At 37.8% G+C, this 23,664-nt stretch overlaps 1 protein-coding gene across 1 annotated transcript; it reads right to left on the bottom strand.

Moving 5' to 3' along the window:
- Window positions 1–8,810: 8,810 nt before the first annotated feature.
- NTS (neurotensin) lies at window positions 8,811–21,445 on the bottom strand. The gene is made up of 4 exons (XM_009086692.4): window positions 21,168–21,445; window positions 17,017–17,078; window positions 10,654–10,878; window positions 8,811–9,181 (listed from the first exon to the last, which is right to left on the bottom strand). The coding sequence occupies exons 1-4, from the start codon at window positions 21,226–21,228 to the stop codon at window positions 9,035–9,037; spliced, it is 495 nt and encodes a 164-aa protein (XP_009084940.1). The 5' UTR covers window positions 21,229–21,445; the 3' UTR covers window positions 8,811–9,034.
- Window positions 21,446–23,664: the final 2,219 nt, after the last annotated feature.

The following is a 23,664-nucleotide window of genomic DNA, read 5'->3' as shown; positions in this document are numbered from 1 at the left end:
CAGGCTATTCTCCACCTCACCACTGGCCCCTTTTTTATGTTAAAGATTTAAAGGAGGAGTACACGTCTGATATTATATTTTGCATATTACAAAAACTTCAGTCCGCAGTTCCAGAATTAAATAAAGTCCTGAATTTTCTATCGATAGTGTATAAAATCTGATCAAAAAAGCAAGAGCAATCACAAAACTTATTGGAAGGAAAATTGTGATTACCAGCCCAAATCTTATGTGGGAAAAAACATGGCATCTCTCTCTCTGTCCCTGTTTTCTTCATGTGATAGTGACCAAACAGTGACCATTTACCCCACTTTTTTGTTTTTCTTATGCTATTTTACTCAGTCATCATTTCCAGCTTACAGAAGGCTTCCTTCCTATCAGTTTTGCAATATCTGAGGGTTATAATATGTCTTCTGCTGCCTTAGAAGACTGAAGGTTCTCCATCACCATTTCCTCTTCTCTCACTTCAAATTGTGTGTGCTCAGTTCAGGACCAGTGTAACTGTACAGAATTACTTTTCTGAATGTTGGAGGGTGACCCTCAGGCATTCAGTTGTGCAGCTCACACCTAGACCCAACAAGATGAGCTATGGGTCGTTGATTTGGCCAGATCTGACTACATAACCATGAATTATGAAATAGTAACTTTTTTAGTATTTTTTTTACTCAAAACTAGCATAAGCATTCATTTTTCTGGCCATAAAAATCAAGCAACATCCCTACAAAGCTCTTCTTTTGACGAGATGCATCCTAAGAGAGATAAGGCAAGAGAGCAGTGTCTCTATATACAAATGTGTGCTTGTGTGTATCAAATGAATGAATATCATAAAATTGTTTGTGTTGGAAGGGCCCTTAAAGAGCATCTAGTTGCAGCTGTCTCTGCCATGGACAGGGACACTGGAGGTCAATGCACAGAGCCCCATCCAGCCTGGCCTTGAACCCTTACAAGGATGGGCACACACAGCTTCCCTGGGCCATCTGTTCCAGTGTCTTCCCATCCTCACAGTAAGGAATTCATTCCTGTGTGTATGTGTACCAATATATAGGCAGCAGAAATACTGTCCATTTATTTGGCTTTTTCCCTGCTTACCCAAACTATTTCAACTGGTCTTGCAAAGCTAGAGTGTTGAAATAACATTTAGCTTTAACATCAATCTCAAGGACTATCTGTAATGGTGAATTGGAGCAATCCTTTCTTATGCACACCTGTTGCCAAAGAGGCAGATGCACTCCTAGCAGAAAAGCACTGAAGTGTTTAAGTGAACAGAAATCAGGTTTTTAAGCACCGTGCTACAGATATTTTAACACTCTCTCTATCTAAATAAAGACTTCTCACAGTACACAGTCAGTTCCTTTCACATCAAGATATGCCTTGGAAAGTGTTGCAAATAGTACATTATGTTTCTTCACAGACTACTGAAAGCTGTTAATAAGGCATCAAAAATCTTTTAGCACAGCATTACTTCTCATGCCTTCTGCCTTGTTGAATGTTCAGAAGAGATCTTATTTATAATCTACATCCATCCATTTTACAGAAACTTGGATTTCAGGTCCAGGTCAGTGTACCATGCATTGAAGTAGAATGTTTGATTTGCCACAACTACTCTAGATACATGAAGGAAATCTAATTTTTTAAAGACCAGTTTCAGATTTTTTTATTTCTGAGAATATAAATTTCTGGAGTTTATCTCTGAACTTTTATCTGAGAAAACAATCTGAAAAAAGCTACCTAAAAATGTAGCTTTCTTATTACCTTTCAAGACTGAAATGAGCTTCAGCTTTATGATAAGGCCTTCTCTTTGGCTGTAAGCTTTCCTCTGTTCGTTTTTCATCTCCCCTATAAAAGTAGTCCTCTTGTATGCACACTGGGATGTCTTCTAATTCTGAATAGTGTTAACTTGCTTGAGACATGGATTGAAGCAAGGTTTCTCAAACCTGTGCAGATTGGTGTTGATTATCCCAAGCTATGAACAGCAATCTGTACTTCTGTCTTGTACTGACAGTCCAGGCTTACTGAATGATCCAACTGACTCTGATTTGTTTTCTTGACCCTTGCCATACACTCCCTCTATTTCCTGATCAGATTTCTTCAGTTGTTCCAGTTTCTGCTCAAAAACTTTCAATTTGGAACATCTCAGCTCAAATCTGTTTTTCTCAGTTCAAAGGGAGTGCTGGGAATGCCAGCCAGATGATTGCCTTTCCTATACACTGATGGCAACTCATCTCCTTTTTTCAGAATATCCTCCATCTAGTTTATACTGAGCCACCTACACTTCAGTTCTTAACCAACACTACAAAAGCAAAACACAACTCAGTATTATATTCCCTTTGCTCTTTTCCCTGAATTTTCTCTCCCTTTTTTCCTCCCTACCTATACATAAAACCCATGCTTCAGCCAGCTCTGACAATCTTTGGTTGGAGCCAGACAGAAGGAATACCCAGTTAACATCTTTGCACCTTTTTTCATTAACCTATCTGCATTTTGCTTCCCATTTGTCTGTTCCCTTACAGCACCTTTCAGTTCAACACTAACACAGGAACCTAAAACTACAGAGGTAAAGCTGAGGGGCATGGGATATTTATAAAAAAACCCCACATTTTAACTTTCTCAACTCTCTCCTTCTAGTAGTAACTCTTAACTTCCCTATCAAAAAAAAAAAAAAGAAAAAAAATTGAAAAATCTGCCATCAATAAATGAATTTTTGAGGAGAACAGAAGCATTTGCCAAGGATTTCATCTCCAAAAGAGCAGCAGTTTCAGCACTTCAGTTCCTTTGCATATTAAAGACAATAATTCAGAAATTTGTGTTGACTATTTCTGGAGCAATCAGATGTAGAGTACTATAATACCATGGTACTGCAGTATTCTACAGTTACATATTCCTCAAAGTTATACTTTATATGCTGCAAAATTCAGAATCATTTGAATAAACCCTTCATTTGTGGGTAAATACACATATACCTTTTCTCTATGTGGTGTTAATTTTTTGATCTCTTCTTTTAAACAGAACAGAAGGCAAGTTTTCTTTTCCAAACAGCTCTTTATTGAAAAGATCATTAAATAAGATACCAAAACACAACAACTTCTACAGTATATGATTATACAACTACTTTAAGGATTGGGTAGTACACAAAAATAATCAAGAGATTTCATTCATGAAAGAGCTATTGAATAAACTATTTCTAAGATCTGTTAAAAAGTAGGATTTTTTTTTTTCTAGGACAAGAATGATTGTGTTTTAAGCATAGAGTTTATTATTCAAAAATTTTGTCTTTTTGCATTACAATAAAAAGTTTTTAAAATAGAGGAACAGTTGCTTTTAGATACATATAAATAATAGATTTGAAAAAGAAAATTATAGGGACAATGCCATTCATTCCAGATAAAATTATTCCCAGATCATATTGCTTTGTAAAAACTTTAAGTAAATAATGCACAATATAGTACATACTTCTTTCTTTCTTTCTTTCTTTCTTTCTTTCTTTTCTTTCTTTCTGTTCTTTCTTCTTTCTTTCTTTCTTTCTTCTTTTTCTTTCTTTCTTTCTTTCTTTCTTTCTTTCTTTCTTTCTTTCTTTCTTTCTCTCTTTCCTACATTTTTTTAGACCTTGAGTTAAATGCCTATAGGGGATTAAATAATCCTAAATTCTAGAATACTGCATTACAAAAATCTGTTAAACAGCTTGGATTTTTAAATCATTTATCCATAAAAGCTACAATAATGATGTCAAGACTATCATTTAGGATGTTTCCAGTCTATTAGGTTCACTGGTGTACAAATCCACTCTTAATAATGTTAACACTTTATTAAGTAGCTGGGACACTGCACCTGGACAAGGTCTTCATGTTGCTGCCAGTCATTTAAAAAGTAATGTACAGACCACCTGAGTAGCCCTTTATGTATCCAGAAGAGAAATATATCCTGCAAAAGCTTCCTACAACTGATTTGCAAGAGAAAAATAGAAAATGGTTCCAGACTAACAGTGCACTGTAACTTCTGTGACAAAACAGACTGGCACTTAACCCACTGGGAGCTCAAACAGAAAAATGCTACTCCTTGGTAACTCAAACCCAGCTTTGTATAGTCCCTCTTTTCCTTCTGTACAATGGAATGAGATGCAATTCCTGAGATATGAGGTGTGCACTCTTGTCTGCTTGGAAAAAGCAAGTGTTCATTGGGCAGCCAGGAGCTCCTGAAGGCTTTGTTTCTTAATAGCTGGCACCCTCCAAAAATTACTGGGTGGCTCCCATGTCATTTCCCCATATTACTACCTCAGAGGAATCATTCACTCCAACAAAGCTTGCCTGCTAATGAGGCACCACAAGGCTCTCTTATTCCACTGTCTGATTGACTGGTCTGGCAGAGCCACCCAAGTATCCTGGATTTGGATGATTTTTGAAATCTGGTCATGAATATTGTGCTTTTGTGTGTGTTGTGATATGGCACCCACTGGATTCAAGAGGCTGGATGAGAATGTCAAGTTTCAGTAAAAATTAATATTAACAAGCAAATATGTTTCAGCTCTTCTTTTTTACAAAGCTTAGATATATTATTCTAATGCTCCCTGGAAGTCTGGTAAACGGAAAGAAACAAAAATCATTTGACATATATTTATTACTTCATTTAGGTGTCAGGGATATTTTATCTATCTATCTATCTATCTATCTATCTATCTATCTATCTATCTATCTATCTATCTATCTATCTATCTATCTATCTATCTGTCTGTCTGTCTGTCTGTCTATCTATCTATCTACCTACCTATCTTCAGGGTTTTGCAGCCTCACTCTTGAATTCTGAATTCTGAATGTTTGCATTTGGCACCACTTAAAATCTCATTCTCCAGGCTCCTTGCAGAGGTCAGCCCCTCTCTTCCACTTTTTTTTTGCTTCGTGGAGAGGGCAATCCAGGTGCTGACTCGTTATAACACAGAAGTCAGCAAAGTTTATTTTGCAGATTTTCTGAAACTCTTGTTTACTCACTGCTTTCAGTCAGTCCAGGATTTTGGATGTGGAGGACATCAATGATCAGTCTGGAACCTTAGGGAATTTAAGAAAAACCTGCTCTTCTTTCTCCCCTCCAATAGGAAATTATTGTAGTGGTAGCTTTCCTCTTCAATTTGATACCTCACTGTGCAAATTGATAACTAATCTTGGGGGAAAAGAATAAAGTTCAAGACCAATTTTTGTATTCACTAGGAGTTGGCTATGACACATAGCCAATATCATACATTTCAAAATTAAATCTCTCATAATCTGAAAACCCAACATTTCATCAACATTTCACCCTTCATTTACAGTACATCCATTAAACTCTTACCTAAAACATGAAACAAAATTTTAATTTCTAATAAAAAAATACAGAAAAGATCAAAACTTATACCACAAGCAAGGCTTAAGAACTGAAGACTTATTTTATCAGCACTGCCTTTAACCTTGCTAACAGCAACTATTATATTATAATGTTTCTTTTAAAGACAACGTAACAAATATGTGCTTCAGAGATGATAAAATTATTCATATCTCTGTGTTTTAATTTTTCTGTATAGGGCATATGAAATATTATGGATGATAACTTAAACATATATAAATTCAAAGTAAATCCCACTTCCATTTAATTCTTCATTAGAAAGTACTGACAGGTTTCTGCAATAACTGTATGACTATATCCAATATTTTAGGAGTCTAAGAAATAGTTAAGTATGAAGTTTCTGAATAATTGGTATAATTATTAATCAATGAACTTGATTAAAAAGTCAGTAATGTAATTTATAAGAAAAATGTGGTCCTCTGAAGACATAGAAAGAGACATCTCAATAGTGCTTTATAAAACAAAATTGCTTTATAAAACAAAATTGCCCATATCAAAAGGAGTTATTTAAGAAAAGGTAGCAGTCTAAATTAATGGTCTTCAAAATGGTATTTTTAAGGGAAGGGGGAAGGGAAGGGAAGGGAAGGGAAGGAAGGGAGGGAAGGGAGAAGGGAAGGGAAGGGAAGGAAGGGAAGGAGGAAGGGAAGGGAAGGGAAGGGAAGGGAAGGGAAGGGAAGGAAGGGAAGGGAAGGGAAGGAGGGAAGGTGAAGGGAAGGGAAGGGAAGGGAAGGGAAGGGAAGGGAAGGGAAGGGAAGGGAAGGGAAGGGAAGGGAAGGGAAGGGAAGGGAAGGGAAGGGAAGGGAAGGGAAGGGAAGGGAAGGGAAGGGAAGGGAAGGGAAGGGAAGGGAAGGGAAGGGAAGGGAAGGGAAGGGAAGGGAAGGGAAGGGAAGGGAAGGGAAGGACTGTTTAAGTTTCTGAATTAGTAAGTTCACATATTGTGATAGCTTTCTCTGACTTGAACTTCATCCAGCACTCATTCCTGCTGCAAATAAAGCACATGGATCTTGCAGGCAATGTATAGTTATGGGTGAGGCAGGTACCCTGAGGATCTCACTGAAAGAATGTGCAAAACAGAGACAAATACACCTAAGCCTATAATTTTTCTGCCGTCATCCAAAAATGAAGGCTAAAGAAAGGCTGTAATTCCACAGCAGTGAGGCCATCAGGAGGTAGCAGGGGCTAGAAGAGAGAAGAGATTTCAAGCAAGGAAGTGCCCCAGACTTCAATATTTCCTTTAACAGCTCTAAGCACCTGGCTTAATTCTATGCTTTGTGTTTTCTAGTATTTTAATACTGCTATGCTTGCTTTTCATGAATGACCGATAAACTGAAAAGCCACCACTGGCTTTTTTAGCTTTACTGACCATATTGCTATTGCAGTTTTTGTTTCCTCATCTACTTCAGACTATCATACTGAATGACTTTCCTCTGACACCTTCATCAGAGACTGGGGACAACTGACAAGCTGTACTTCCCAGCCGTACTTTAAACTGTCTCCACCAGTGACACCCAGTAGCTGGCTGTGTGTGGATTCACAGTCTGCTGAAAGGAAATGGGCTATTTAATGCCATTTCCAGGCAGTCTGACTAATCTGATAGCTCTGCACTGCAAAGAACAAGTACATGGTCACAAGGTAGTGTGGAACACTAGATGGAGATGGAACAGTGAGTATCATCATTTGAGGTCATATGCCATCACCGTGACTGTCTAAATTACCTCCAAAATGAGACACAGAAGATGTTTGTTGCTGAAAAAATCACGTTCTCTCTCAGAAGACAACCACATTACCTAACCATATTTTTTCTAGCTTTTATACTGATAAACTTAACAAAAGATAAAAATATAATGACAATTGTTTATTTTGTCTTATTCTTCTGGTTTTCCCATGAAAAAGTGATCTGAGGTTTCTTTTTATTTTTTTCCTCAGGTTCTGCAAGCAGCGAATTTTGGAACCAACTGCTCTGCTTTGTTATTTCAGAGCAAAAGACATTTTAGAGTGCAAATAACCATAATAGGACTAGGGTTCTTACAGGTTTGTTGGAAAGAAGGTCTTTCTTAATCACTTGAGAGTATGCTGGGTCTCCAGTCTAATTCAATGTGTTTTGCAAAAAACGCAAGGGGTGTGAGTTTACTTATTTAAGCAAAGCCCTTAAGCACATTAAGCATTTAAAACATTGAGACAATGCACTTAATTACTTTGCTGCATTTGAGTCATAATGATTATTGCAATAATTAGTTTATGCTCAGTTATTTCTTGTCAGTGCCTGCATTTAAGGGTTATTGAATGAATAAACTGATTAATAATATTTGCAGTGAGAAAAGGAAATATAATTAGCTTTAATATAGTTAAAATACATTTTGCTTTAAAAACACTATCCCTCCCCATGAAACAAAGTGTAACAAACTTGTGAGAGGATTTGAAAGTTCTCCAAGTTCTTGGGTTTTCTGTTGGGTTCTTGGTTGTTTGGGGCATTGTGTGTATGGAAGCTGGGGATTTGTTTCTTTGGTTTTTTTTTGGGGGGGGGGGGGAGTGTGGCTATTTGTTGGAGGAGAATTGCTTTGAGAAAATACAAACAGGCATTATAATCAAACAGGAAACAGGTACATTTTCAAAAATTATGTCTGTGCCACTTTTGCCTTCTGGTCTGAGCATCCAAGCTTCACAGGCCTTGGACTACCCCTTTTTGATGGCTGTTTCAGGCCCCCCTCCACTCATACTTTTCCTCCAAACTGGAACCCAGAATCATTGAGATCCCAAATCTCATGCATACATCACAAACACAGAACTGGAAAATGTGTAACTTTCAGGCAACAGTTGATTCCTCATGGCTTGAAAATGTTTTTTCCCATGCTGTGACCCTCCCTCTCCATTAGCTTCCAAGACTGTTTTCAACTCTGAAACTTCCTGTTTTCTACAAATTTGTGGAAGGAGGGAAAGGAAATGCCTTTTAATAGTAATTTTAAGATGTTCTAATTTAAATTACTCTTTCAAACACTTCACCAAGTTTCTTGTGTAACCAGATTACTATTTTTACTTTTAACAGTGACAGCACTGGGACATGAATCAGCTTTTTGTTGTTTTTTGTTTTTCCTGAGCATTCATAGATTAGAAGTCAAAAATTTAATATTCACTTACAAGCAAACTATTTAAAAATATTAATTTTGAAATTGCTACCAAATAGTTAACCCTTTTCTTCCATAGACCTATTCCTAATAAATTAAACTAGTCAAAACCATAAAATACTGTGTCACTTCTTACTACTATATTATTCAAGACATTTGGAATCGTTTATATGTTTAAGGTGTCACATTAAGAAGCTGTAAGATTCTCAGTAGGATTTATGGACAATATCAATTTACTTTGTGTTATGTTGGTGAGCTTTATAAAACTGGAAAAGACTACAAGATTGTTTGAAAGCATGTTGAAATCTCAGTTTTGTACAATACTTCATGCTTAAAAACTAGTTTTATTTGCAAGTGTATTAGTCCAATTAATCTCAAGTAGGAAAAATTCACAATCAAGAAACAGCAATTGCAAAAAAGACACAGCTATGTTATCATCTTGAATTTCCAGAGTATATTTTCACACAAGTATGATTTTAGATTTAGATAAGATAACCATAATGCACAGTTACCTATGAACTAAATATACATTGTTTTCTTCTGCTGCATCAGTAATATGAACTTCTCTTGAGTATGTATGGTCTTCTAGCTTTGTTCACATGTAGCTGCCTTTTCAGAATATAGGGATTTTTTCTCTTCATGATTTCTTTTTCTTGGCTTGAGTTCTCTAGATCAAAAGCATCTTGCTGAAGTAACTGTAGGATTCAAGAGGAGACACACTGTTATCTAATTTTTTTGGTAATGAAGATTATAATGTCCTCAAAATTTTAATAAAATATTAACATATTTTATTGCCAACAATAAGATCTTTACTGTATTAGCTGCAGCATTAATTAAAAAATATATATAAAAGTCAAGACACAAAACTAAAATCAGGCTAAAGATGAGCTTAGGCCTACAGAAGGGATATTTAAATTCCACTTCAACAAATTGGATAATTGGTTTTGACTGGAGAGAAAAGCTGGTTTGTCCTCCTTAGACCAAAATTCATATAGACTGAAAGTTTTCTAATGACTATCACTCTGTTATCACACATTTAGGTTAAACACCTACATGCACAGCTTGCTGGTTTCATCTGTTGAGAAATATTTTAATCTACCAATTCCTGCAAAGCATAGAGCTGTGATTAAGACATATGGGTTATTGCATATTTGGTTCTAGGGTAGCTCCTTTCTAGCAATAAATGCACTGGAGAAGAGAGTCTTCAGAAAACTCTGGTTCTCAAAGAGGTTGCAGTCCTTTGCATGGACCACCCCAACTAATATGAGGATCAGGAATATAAAGATTTATGACTCAGCAAAGCAAAGCAAAACAAAACAAACAAAACCCCAAACAAACAAACAAAAAATCAAAAAGCAACCAACGAAAAAAGATCTGGATTCACCTACATGTACATGAACCTGAGACAGATGAAGAAATTTGCTTTCCTGGAAATTTGCTTTACTGAGTTATCTGTCTTCACTACACAAAGCAGCTTTTAGTGGATTGTGCCTACTGTGCTTCTGTGTAGTCACTGTAATCATTGTACTAAACTAAATATCACAAATGGACTATAAACAATCACTGTTTAAGAGCAGCAATCTTCATACAATCACAATGTCAACTTCCAGGGCCCTCTTTAGGTGTAGGGAAACAAAAAGCAGGAGTTTCCTTGTTGCCAGTTTCCTAGCAATGATAAGAAAACCAGAGTACCCAGTAAAATGGTATGTACATATGGGCATGTATCCCTGCATTCTGAATCCAGTTTGCCTTAGGGTCCTCAAACAGAAACACTGGGTACATTTATTTATGCTTCAATAGATCTATAATAACCTCATGTCTGTTAAGCAGATATTAATTATGTTTTCTGGCATAGTGATGACTTTCATATGTTTGTTTGGTTACCTGGAATGGCTACAAAGAGGGAAGAAAGTATGTAGTTAAGAAAAGTTCTCATTTATCCATGGGTTTTTGTAAGAAACATACACTCAGGTCATCAGAAACTCCACTAATTCACTACTCATACTGAAAGAGGCATATTAGAGGTATTAGAGAATACAAAAAAGGGAAGGAAAGTTCAAACAATGTGATGGGGGTCACATGGATATGGATTTTTACAACACCACTACAAACAGATCCTGAGAGTTTAATAGCAGAAGAAACATGCATTTGTGATAGTTTGTGTTACCTCCCAATGCTGAAAGGCTCTGCTGTGACAAACTTTTTGGAGCTGATATACTGTCAGCATTGCTTCCAAGCTGAAGCCATCCAGAGCGGCAGGGAACTGTCTTCCTGGAACCAGATCCTCCTCATCTACCTCTACTGTTTCCCCCATTTGGTTGTTTATGTTGTTGACAAGATTGCAGACATTTAGCAGGGTCATTTTCCAGTAAGGAAGTTTTGCTCTGTTAATCTGAAAATAAAAACACCCACCATTTACCGTATTTTGGGTTTTTTGTACCCTTGTGCTACATTCAAACGTTTTGTTAGAAACAAGTCTGTGTTTCTGAAGTGCTTTTCATCTGGTCAACTTTTAGACAATAATTAGAGTGCAGAACTTAGGACAACTCATTTATTACACACGCCAAGTCTGCTTCCTTGCAGCCTTGCCCCCCAGGTAGATATAAATGATGAAAAAGCTAAACTGCTACCAAACCAGAATGGCAGCATTTCATAGTCATTCTGCACAGGTGCAAACAAAAACACAGATGGAAATTAATATAATGTAAATTCACAGGTGTAAATAAGGATAATGAATCAAACCCACTGGATAAATTCCCAGCTCAGGAATCCAAGCTGGATGCCTGTGGTTAACTAGACACTCCTCCCTAGTTCAGCACAAATACCAGCCATCCCAAAATTCCCTGAGAAAAGGAATGGAGTCCCTACTTCAGGACAAGCTGTCTGATGAGTCTGGGTCTGAAGTTACAGAATCTGTAAGCCCCAGGAGTTTTGGATGCTGGAAAGTGAAGGGCCTGGGAAATGTTAATTGAAGGTCTATAGGCTTAGGAAGATGGAGCAAAGGTAAAACATAGCTGTGAAAACAAAGTATTCCTGATTTGGTAACTGGACTGAAAAACCAAGACCAACTGTATTTAGGTGGCCCATAATGAACCTGTTACAGGAAGATAGAAAAAAGGAAATTTCACCATGGTTTGTCTCAAATTCTGCTTGTTCCAGTATCTTGCATTATGTATGAGCTCTTAAACCATTTTAAAGAAATGCTGATAAGCGTGGGTTTTACTTTTCTACTGGTATTGTTTTTCCCAAGCAGTTGCAGCACTAGTCTTTCATTTTGCTTATCAATAGCAAAAAAGTAAGTCTAAAACTTAATTCCTATCTCATTTGCTGCTTTTCATGATTTTGCCATTTTCTTCATTCTCCCACTTCTAATTATTTCTTCCCCACTGTATTCCTTTCAGTGCTGAGGAGAGAATTTATTTTCCTTCAACTAGAATTGGTGACATAACAACCTCCAATCAAAAGCCAAGTAGAAAATTCCTAGTTATTCCTGGCAAGGATTTCCTTGCTGTGCACTTTAGAATTAGACCTTACCTATGAACGGACATGTAGTTGCTTCTTTTCCTGTATGTAGGAAGTGAAATACAGGTATGACACTAACACAGACCTTGCCTTTCTCACATTCTTGGCAGCACTGATTGAGTGTGGATGTAGTGTTTACTCAGCTGAACACCAGGTAGTCACATAAACTGTTTCTTTAGAGCACCTTCCTAACAAAGGGGCCTTGCATGGAAGATTTATGAATATTCATCACACTTGACTATTTTTTGAGGGAAAAGAAAGAAAATTCAGAGTAATTAGTAAGAAACAAGAAAAGTTGGCATCACTTTTAGCATTAGTTACAAAAAGTTTTCTTTTGTCCATGATCATTACTCCAACATACATCTGATAAATGTGTGTCCTAAATTAAATGAGAATAATTTAGCCTTTTAATAAAACTGCTGTGCATTCTCAGATTCCTGACAACATTAAAAAAAAAAAAGATTTTTTTTTTTTTGAGGCTAAGAAATCAAATCTGAAATCTTATTTGGAAGCTTGTAATTGGTTCTGCACTCTTTGCTTTGAGCTCATCTCTTTTCTCATTGAAGTACCCTAGATAGTCTATCAAATCATTTAAAAAAATGTGACAGTTTCAAGATAAAATTATTCTCTTTGCAGAATGTCTAATTTTATTAACAGAAGTTGAACTAGGAAAAGACCAAATGCCCAAGGCCATTTCAAAAGGTTCTTTGGTCTGTTTTAAGTTATTTTTGAAATATAAAAACATGGAGCTTCCCATAACAAATGAGGAGGCTTCTCCAGTTCACTGTTCTCTCCTGGGTATGCAAAAGAAATGTGAGCTAGCATTTCAACAGCTAAATTGCAATGGAGCATAAAATCTAGAGGTAGTGCTACATGAGATTTCTGAGTTGAGAACCAAAATTATTCCAGAGGATGGAAACAGAAGAGTAAAGGATAGGGTAATTTTTCATGCCTTCTTCATAATTTATAGAATCTTTTTGATCTAAAGTTGCTACTTTATGTCATTCTGATGCACATATATTTATAAAGGAACTTTCCTCTGTGTATTAGTAAAATATTAAATAGCAGATTTCCTTAGGTGAAAATTGTCTTAGCTCTATTTATGAGGTGAGGAGAAAACAAATTTGCAGTGCTGTCTGCAAGCTTATAACTAATATTTCATTTGTTAAGGGAGTCTCATTCCTATCAATGCCACGAATATATAACCTCAAAGTATTTTTATTTGGATACACCTGCTCCTGACTTACTGCTACCATTAACAATTCACTCAGATTGAATTTTGGGTTACTTTAACTGAACATGGAGGTTTCCAGATCATGTTCAGTCACTAAACAGAGCAGTCATGTTATTTTTCTGCTCCACCCTTACATCAAACATTAAAATCAGACCACTTTGCTTTTTTGGGTTATGGAAAATATCTGAAGCAGTTATCTTAAAAGTATATGTAAAAAACCAGTTTAGGATTATAATAATCTATATTTTCAGGTTAATTTACAGTATGGGATATATTTTATATTTTATACATTTATATGTATTTTCCACACAGGTCTAAGCAATATCAAGTACAGTAGCTCAACACATGTTTTGGAAAACACCTACACAATTAAACAAGTAACCCTCATCTGCCAACGTAGAACTAATTTTTTTAAGAGTAACTTGAAAAATATCTGGGAATAATCTGAAGAAAGAAAGGACATTGAAGCATGAACAAGAATTCAAAATGTATATGAATACTGAAGTGAATATGATGTATGTATTTCCACTGTTGAACATGGTTGTAAATGAGAATCAGATATATCATTTCTCACACTTCATGGATCTTGAAAGAGAATTTAAGATCATCTAAGAAACTGAAAGAAGTGTGTTTCCTTCTTTGACAACAGGCTTGTCCTATGCAAGACAAAAGAGATTTCCAAGTTATAATTTATATGATATTTTATTTCCATCTCATTGAATGATACCCCAGATAGTTTGCCTAAGATAATTCTTTTGTTACAATCCATCTATACATCCCAAACGCTATTTTTCATTAGGAAAAATGATATCTGCTTTTCACATTGCTGCCTTTATCTAGTAAAAGCAGATAAGTGAAAATTCATTACAAAGTAAAAATCCCTAGTTAGTGGAGGATCTCTAAGGTCCTTTTCCATTATAGCACTTGAATTTTGTTGAGATTGTAACCATAGAAATAATATATTTAATCAGATATAGCACTGAATTCTCTAAAAATAAGTTCTTCCATGGTCCATATTAATGCCTGTAAACCTAATTAATTTTTATGTGATTACTGAGTCAGGAAGTCACTAGCTCCTAGAGAGCTGGAGGTTCCTTCCTCCTACTTCTAGGCAGCTCCTCAGACAAGGAGGCTAAACTCTCTGGGAAAATGCAGTCAGACATAGGCATCCTATAACAATGAAAACTCAGTGTGCCCATGACTTCAGAAAATTAATGTTGGGTGGGATCCCAAAGGTGGAGTATATTCTAGGGCTGATATATTCTCCAAGGAATACCTTCATTTTGTTTTTTTTCTCCCTCTAAATAACATAGTTTCAATCTTTTTGAGTTCAAAAAAGATTCTTCGTGCAACTAGTAGTTTCAGGCAAGAATTTAGGAAATGGAGTTATCTCTTTTATATTAATAGAGTTTTCTATTTAAAACAAAAGAGAGACAGGAGATAACTGTGCACATATTTTGACAAGTCGGGTTTTGTTGTTTTACCTGATCTTCCAATGGCTTTTTGGAGTTTATCATAGGAAGAAGAGCATTTTAAGGACTTGTTTGATCCTTGTATCTTGGCTCAGATGTAACAGCAGGAAAGGTGACAAACTGTATTAAGTGTTGAAGACTTTGAAGATTGCAATAGGCATCTTCTTAAAGAACTACTTCTTTAAGGATGGAGAGTGATTCACCAGGGAGTTGACTCTAAGGGCAAAGGGGCAGCAGGCACTGGACAGCAGCCTGTGAAGTTGAAGGCATAAGGCAATTCTTCCCATAATACTGGATAGACTACTGAATATTGCAAAAGGTGTGCCTAAGCCCTGGTGGTAGTCTTGATAACATGGGTCACAAGTGCCTACTTAGGTAGATTTTTGTTCTATCAAACACTAAACCCACAAGTGATAATTCATTTTCCTGCACTTTTAGATCTCAGCTTTCATAAACAGTATTTTTTTTCCCATCTTAATGCTGTTTAAATTGTTAGGATTTCCTTTGCTGATTACCAAGTAAGTGTCAAATACAGTCTGTGCAATTTAGCAGTAATTGCCCTCAAATGGAACCAGATCTCAGGCACAACACAAGACAGGTATTACACAGACTGTGTTTGAGTTTGTCTGTCACACCAGAACCATAATTTTTTGTAACGAGGGTTAAAATCTGGCAGTGGACAACAGAAAAAAGTCATTTCAGTAATGAATGGGATAATGATATTGCTCTTGTAGAAGACTCAATACACAGTTTTTAGTGTTTCCACCGCGTCTTGCTTTGATGTCAAGAGACAACATAAATTCAACTAATGAACTTTAGATGGTGATTTAAGGCAGTCTGATGCAGAACTAAACTAATGTCTCCAACATGAATCTACTGCTTCTGTCAACTTCAAGTGTCAGTTGACTGTGGCAAATACCCCAAGGAAGCTAAACAGCAAGCTACATGACATCAAAAACCTTAAGAGTACTATGGCAAAGATTGTGACATTATTAATTGGTGCAATATATTTGTGTATTTGGAGTTACCTGAGCTTGTGTTCTGTGGTGAGAGGGAGGAAAAGATGGCAGTTATGTTCACAGATCCACTCAACTCAGCAGCAGAAATAGCAATAGCTGCAGGGTCTTATTCCAGGGCATGCTATGCTTTGCCACACAGCAAAAAGATCCATTTTTGTCAGCTTCTTACATTTAAATATATCTCAGAAAAGGAGAAGCTATTAAATTTTCTGTACCTTAGAAAAGTGAGTGGCCAACAGGTTTATTTGTAATCTAAGGTTAAGTATCATGCCAGTAAAGAACATTGAGATCTAAGAACTGCCAGACTAGTCAAAGAAAATGTATTTTCTGGCTTCATACTTCTAGGCTATCAAATAATCCTGCAGAAAAGGCCACATACACTTAAAAAAAATATATGCAGAGATCATCCTGGCAGGTTTTGTCTTTAACCTTCAACTAGTCATTGGCTTATGTAAATTTCATTTTTAGGGGAGAAATTTTTCATTTCTCATTTTATTTTCCATTACATTTAAATCCCACTTAAACTTTTTTGGAATAACAAATTAAAATATTCACCCTTAAACCCATAGCATTTGTTCTTTATATGTCACTGAAGATATATCAGACACATATGTTTCTTAGATCATTTCTGGAAGATAATTGTGTTGAGAAAGTGTCTATCAGCCTGTCCAATACATACGTGCAGCACTATCTGCTTCACCTTGTCAATATGAGGTTTTCACTGAATTTTTATATATTCATATTAAATAACATAAACATTATTCACAGTCTGGAAAACCTGTGAAGGAAATGCCATTTACAAAGTTAGTATTTTCACAGTCATGCCCCTGTGTTCCAGTACTGGCACTATGATCAAAATCCTAAACCAAAATTGGCATATGGATTAACTGGTTTTGCTTTATGATTGTCCTAATTTTATATGCATATAGGAAGGATTCTGCACAAAAATAGCACTAACAGATTTGACTCAAGGTTAATTTAGCTTTCATCAGGCATAATCTTATTGGAAACACATTTCCTTACATAAATTTACATCTCTGTACACAGCACAGTTTTGACAGTTTAATGAAAGTACCAGTGTTACAGCTGAGGAACATGTTTAGTGTGTCACATCAACACCTTTATATTTCCTTTGAACTGGAGAAAATCTTACACCAAAGTAAAACCTAACACTGAACTTTTATGTCTAGACCATAGGTTATTACTTTGTGCAAAGACTTTTGGGTTTGTAATGAGAATTCATTTGCTCCCTCCCTGTCAGGTAAAGGAAGAAAAATAATTACCTTTGATGTGTACATATTGGTCAATAAATCTGCTTCTAATGCTTTCATTTCCTCTTCTGAATCTGGGAATAAACCAGAAACATATGTTTATTATTTGATCATAAATCATGGAGATTTCAATTCAGTATACAGAACTTAGATATTTAAATGGTTTTTAAAATAAACAACAAACACAAACACCAGTGACCTAGAGGGACTGTCGGGAGTCTTCAGTTAACAGCAACACTATATTAAAATAAATACTCAACATGTTTTTAAAGCATGCTCAAGCTTATTGAACTGAATGGAACTGTTCATTTATCTCAGCTTCGTAGCAGAAAGGCTCGTTAAACTGCAATTCCTTCGGTATAAAAAACCTGCTGCAATATTCTTCATTATTTTCATAATAAATATTTGTAACCTTTGCTTACTTTGGAAAAAAAATTCAATTTTTTTTCCAAATATTATTTATTTAAGTAGTAAGTGTTTATGCAAATGGCAGTTATGATTACTTGATTAATAAATATTCTTGATTAATTATTATGAATAAATGAATCAATTAATGGTCTTTTTACTGATATGAGGGAACTGGGCTTGACCAGTTTATGATACAAGCTCCTGACCATGTATATACAAAAAGTATTCTGACTGGAAGTCTAGGGATTTTCTTTACTGATTTAATCAACCTTTGACAGCTCAGTAGACTTGCAAGACTTGTGATTTGGTAAATAGGGTAAAAATTGCTGTGAAAAGAGAAAAACCACAGACACATTTCTACACACAGCATCATGAGATGAAGATGAGAATCACAATGAAGATCTGGTGCCTTGGTAGCAGCAATCACAGCTCAAAGAGGAAAAATGTAAGGAATCAGTTAAGCCTTTAGGTGAAATACAGTTCCACATAGCTTTTACCTTTCCTGGAATACCACCAGTCCAAAACCAAACAGTGTACTAATATTTCAAACCATACTAAACCAAAATACATTCCATATTCATGTAGGTAATATCTCACTTTCTTTGAAATTATCAATGCTGTTGGTATGGAAGACCCTACAGCTGAATCTGTGGATAGATTCTGCCCATGCCTTCATTTCAGGGATCATCACCATGCTGTGTCACTACCTGTCACAGAACATGAGACTGTAAGGGACCACAAGCATGTGCTGATGTGCCACAGGTTTCTATCAGCACAGAAGCCACTCATTGCAATGCTCTTAAAAATCAGTCATGTTCAATTTCAATAAATCTCACAGCTACTATCACTTTGTTTCTTCCTTAGGAAACTCTCCTAAATATCAGTGCTCACTCACTTGCTTCTGATTTCAAGTCAAATTTATTTCTAATTACAAATTTATCCATGGTTTGTAAATAAATTCCTACACTACAAATACTACCTTTCTATTTGTAATATTTATCCATCATACATTTATTAAGAGGAACCATTGCTCTTCCCGGCTTAGTGTTTTCGTGTGTCCTTACAAGATTAGTAAACAAGTGCAAGATCACTGTGTCCTTCTGGTCAAAAACCATCGCCCTGGAAATCCCAGAAATGCTTCATTGAAAGGCTATTCCCAGATTTATTGGACTCTCACCTATTGTCCTTCCTTGCAAAAGCCTTGTATTCCCCAACTCATCAGAGCAACCCTCTTCTGTCCCTGATGTGTTCTCAAGAGAGAACAGCATAGCACAGTTTGGTTCAGTAGCCTCAATACTTAATCACCTTAATCACTAATGCTTACCATTAGCTACAGAGGGCAGCTGTCTTACATGTCTTTTGGTTTTGTTTGTCTTTTGTGGCTGAGAAACCCCCAAAACCAGGCTAGATAACAACATAATGTCTTTTATTTCTCAGATTTCCAGTGGTTGTGCTCTGGTTAAAAAGGAGCTCCCAAGAGGAATTTCTATTATTTCCTAAGCCACTGCATTTTGTATTGTTTCACTGCTTCTTATTCCTATTATTTAGGAAACTTAGGAAATCAAAACTTCCATGTGTCACACAAATCCCCTTCCTCTGTAGGGATGCTCCTGTTCACTTTTGCACTACCAACACAATAGATTCATTCATTATTTTTAGCATCAAAGCAACTGCATTTAAGTGACTTGATGTCATGCTGATCTACAACCAGTCTTATTTAATGTTTAAAATTTTCATATTAAATAGGACTAGTTGTAGACCAGTCAGCAAGTCTCTAGAAAATGATCTCCAACCTGATGCCTTTCAGCCCTTTCAGCAGGAATGGCAATCAGCTTTACCAGCTTTACCATTATCCAAAGTCCTGCTGGCAGCACAAGATCATCTCAGCTGAATTTCTATCAATGACATCATCTCCTGTGAGCAGGTGAGCACACACACAATGACAGCATCGTGATTTGTGGGGTCCTGGATCACACCGGCTGAGAACAATAAAAGGACTTGTGCCGGGTTAGCACCTGGGTTTTGTTCCTATAAAGGATGGAAGGTAGCTTCCACACATCAAGGCTGGAAGATAGCTGCAGGCATGAAAGATGGGAAAGAAGGTATTAAGAAGCATTTGGACTGGAAAAAAATAAATCAATTTAGAGGACATTATTTAGGAGTCAAGATTCCTTGAGTGAAGAATAAAGCTAGGCTTGGAGGGAGAGAAGGAAGCATGTTCAGGTAATTCAGGAGTTAAAAGAGATGGATTAGGAGCAAAAGCATAAAAAGAACAGACTTTCAGAGAGCAATGTAGAAAAAGCCTGCTTACACATTATTGTTAAAATGAGAGAGAAATTCACACAGTTTGATGTATTCTTGACTCCACTGACAAGAAAAATAGTTTCTATTCACATATTCACATTTTACGGGAATAATTACATTCTACAGGTACATACACCTGAAGGCAAACATTTTCAAAAGAAAATTTAATATTTTTTTTATTTAATAGTAGAACTGTCCATATTAGTTACAGATTATTTGAGCCCCTTCACACAAGCTTCCCTGTGTTGTTTTTCACTTACAAATAACTTCAAATTTTCAAGGAAATAATACATTGTGTTAGTTTGCCACACAATTTGGCTTCTGGGGCGATTTTATGAACCTATTTTAATTCCCACTTAATTTATTTTTACTTTAGTGGTCTTTCGTTAAGGCTGTATAACGAGTTGAAACTGCTTCATTGAAAATGCTAGTGAGGAACTTGTTTAAAAAGCTTAGAAATATATGGGGAGAAAAAAAAAAAGTTAAGCTTTGTCACTGAGATCATGCATTCTCTATAATATACAGACTAATTATATATAAAATGCAGCTATCATGTGGTTTACATTTTTCTTCAGCAGGGGAATTCAAACTGTAAACTTCCATCAGGAATTGAGTCCCTCTGAATACTAAAGTTGAAAAATAAAGTTACCCAAAAATTTACCCCATAATTTAGTGGAGTTAAAAATCAAATTTCAAGCTGGTTAAGACTTCATTTTGCAGGCTATTCTGCTGCATATATACAGGCATACACCTGATCAACTATCACCATACTTATTTGGTCATCAACTTTAGACATAAATGGCAGATGCTTAAGATGTGTCATTTTTCAAAGAAGCAAGAAATGCATTTTCATATATTGTCCTCCTTTTGATCTTTTTAAAGCAGTTGCTCTTGCAGAAGAAATGCATTTACATCAACCTTCTTACTGAGTGATCTGCCTGCACTTCAGTGGTTTTTTTCGTCATAATTTCAGATTTGTTGTTAGCAACTTTTTCTGCAGACAATAAAATTGTATTTCTCTTTCTAAAAAGCAACTGAAGGGCATACATATTCATGTTGATTTGGATTACAGCAGCTATTCATGAGTTTCAGAAATTACAATTTGTATCTTAATTTGGAAATACATGACATTCAACGAAGCACAGCACAACCAAGCAGATGGTCTGCACTGATTTGTATTTCCAATGACTAGTCTACACTAATTGCAGTGCTATGGATGCTGTGAGGAGGAATGGATTATAAGAAGGGAGAAAGTTAGAGGAGTGGTATAAAAAAGCAATGATGCTGGCTAGAGCCCGTTATCAGAGGTGGCTCCCGGGCGTCTAATGGGGGCAGCCGGCAGAGCCCGAAGCGACCTCACTTCCCTGCTGGAGGTCCCGCTCCCGGCTGCGGGAGGGGCTCAGCGCCGGGCGGTCAGAGGCGCTGCGGGGCCGGGCGGAGCGGGCACTTACCTGAGCAGAGGCTGCAGGAGGCCAGGGCCAGCAGCACCACGCACACCAGCTGGACTCTCATCCTTGCCGCGCCGCCCTCTAGAAAGTAAAGTCCATAAATCCTAAGGAGAGACGGAGAGAGAGAGAGACAGAGACAGAGAGACAGAGACAGACAGAGCCCCGCCGCTCCTCGCCCTCCGCACGCGTGCTGACGGGCGGCTGCAGGCACCAGACGGGGGACCCAGACCCTTCCCCAACTATATAAGCCGCGGGGTGATGTCACGGCGGTACCGCCATCGCCTCCTGACGAAGCTCCCTCCCTCCCTCCCTCTTCCCCCCCTCCCGCTGCCCCCTCCCCGCCGCTCCGCGCCCGCTGACGCCACTCGCCGCCTGACGCACTCGGAGCCCCGCGGGCGCCCAGCGAACCCCCGCACCCACGGCCGCGGGGCGCGCCCGGCACGGCTTTTCCCGAAAGGGAACTATCCTGGGATTTTATTATTATTATTATTATCATTATTATTTTTGAAAAAAGTTTCCGCAGGTGCTCCGTCCCGCGGCGCGGGGCCAGGGGCGGGGAGCGACCGCGCCGCCGTCCTCGTGCGGTTGACGCCCTTTTTCTTTCATCTCTAGAACCTGTCCCTACAGCAGGGAAGGAGCCGCGCACCGGGGACGGCAGGGATGTTAAACCGGGGATGGGCAGGGAATGCCTGACACGGGGCACGGCAGGGATATAACCCTGGCCATGGGTAGGAGCGTTGTATCGGGCACGGGTAGAAGGAAAAAGAAGGGAAGAAACAAAAAGGGAAGTCTGAATGTGTGAGAGATGGAGTAAGGTAACGGGAAAAGCCACTTGATAGAGTGTTTCATAGATGCGCAAACAATTGAGACCCGAGAGAGGTGAGACTCCCTATTACTTCTGAAGAGCGCTTGCCACAGCCACCCGCTGCGGTTTCTAGAGACGTATCCCTCGGGATGTACTTTTCCCTGTCGATTTTTCCACAAGGTATCCTTCCTCAACGACTAGCACGGACCAGGCTCGGTGCCAGCGGCCCGAGGTCGGAAGGGAGCGGGACATGCCGGACCCCCGGCGGAGGCAGGGCGGCGGCGGGACGGGCGCGCTCTGCCCCCGGCGGGGTGCGGGGTGCCCGTCTCTACACCGCATGCCCTGCCCTCCGTGGCTGCCCGGGAGCGCATCTCCTCCGGGCTCTTTGTGCCTCCCAGCTCTTACAGCTCCCGAGCCGGAAAGCCCAGCAAAATGACCCGAAGGTGAGGGCAGGGTAACCTGTGAGTATAAAAACGTCAAGCTGAAGACTGGCGTCAACCTCCATCGCGCTACTGCTTTTGCTGTGAGGATATTTTTTTAGTTGTTGTTTTGTTTTTCTCTACTCAGATACAGACAAATGCTCCATATGTTGAATACAGATACAGATACAATGCAGAACATTTCTGTCTCTCTGAATACATTTAAGGACAGATACACGTGTCACACTTAGCAGGAACACACGCTGCGAGCAGATTCTTTTGTCGTGGATGTTCCCTTCACTGCAGAAATGTTCCTCTAAAATGCGAAGAGCAGAGATGGGTGTTGTTTTCCTCCCATACCCTCTGGGACTGAATAGGTGTCACAGAAACACGCAAAATTTTCAAAATCCTGCCACAAGGAACACCCGGTGAGAAAAGTTTAATTAACTGAATTCTTTCTTCCCTGAAACAACTTTTGCACTGCAACAGAATTTGAATTCAAATGTTGCTTTGGTTTATGCTGAAATAAATACACACAGAAATGCAATAGAGTGCACTGCGGTGATATTAGCTGTTTTAAGAACACAGATTTTTGCATACAGTTGGGAACACATCCTTCTGTTCTACTGAGAGAGAAAATAAAAATAAACAAAACCCCAAATCCTCAAAACACGTTTATCACATATTATGGGCTGTGCTAGTCTACAAGAAAGTTTCAGCTGTCATTCAGCCTGCCTGAGAACCCAGGTTACATGAGGTAGACACTAGCACTTCCCTCTAGTCCTATTTTCTATTATTTCCATGATATAGAAAGACCAATCTGCAGCTAATTTTGCTCTGTGGGTGTTCAATAGTTCAGAAAGCTCTATGAATGAGAATCATATTTCATAGATATTTTCTAGTGCCCACTTTCTGTCACAGAGTTCTTCAGTAGTCTAATTACCCATATTCTTATGTAACTAGAATTTGAAGGACTGATTTTTTTTTTCCCCCTCAGGAAGAGACTAATTGCCATTTTTCCTGCCATTAAAATCTGTGATCACCTAATTGCTGCCTTTTTTGTTTGCTTTTTTTTCCCCAAGAGGTAATATGAAAAGGACAAATATATGGTATGTTTCTAACCATATTTTTTGCCATTGGTCTGTTTCCATTTTTTTTCTTGGAAACTGACAAGGCAGAAACTTCAGTGTTGAAAATCTTCTTTGCTTTCTTACCATGTTTTATGTTCCTGATTTATTATCTTCAAGTTCCCTGGATCAGGCTCAACTGAGCTCAG

This window comes from Serinus canaria, chromosome 1A (assembly GCF_022539315.1).
Source record: "Serinus canaria isolate serCan28SL12 chromosome 1A, serCan2020, whole genome shotgun sequence".
Classification (NCBI taxonomy): domain Eukaryota; kingdom Metazoa; phylum Chordata; class Aves; order Passeriformes; family Fringillidae; genus Serinus; species Serinus canaria.
Note: the sequence above shows the minus strand (reverse complement) of the source record. Positions and strands in the feature narration are given on the sequence as shown.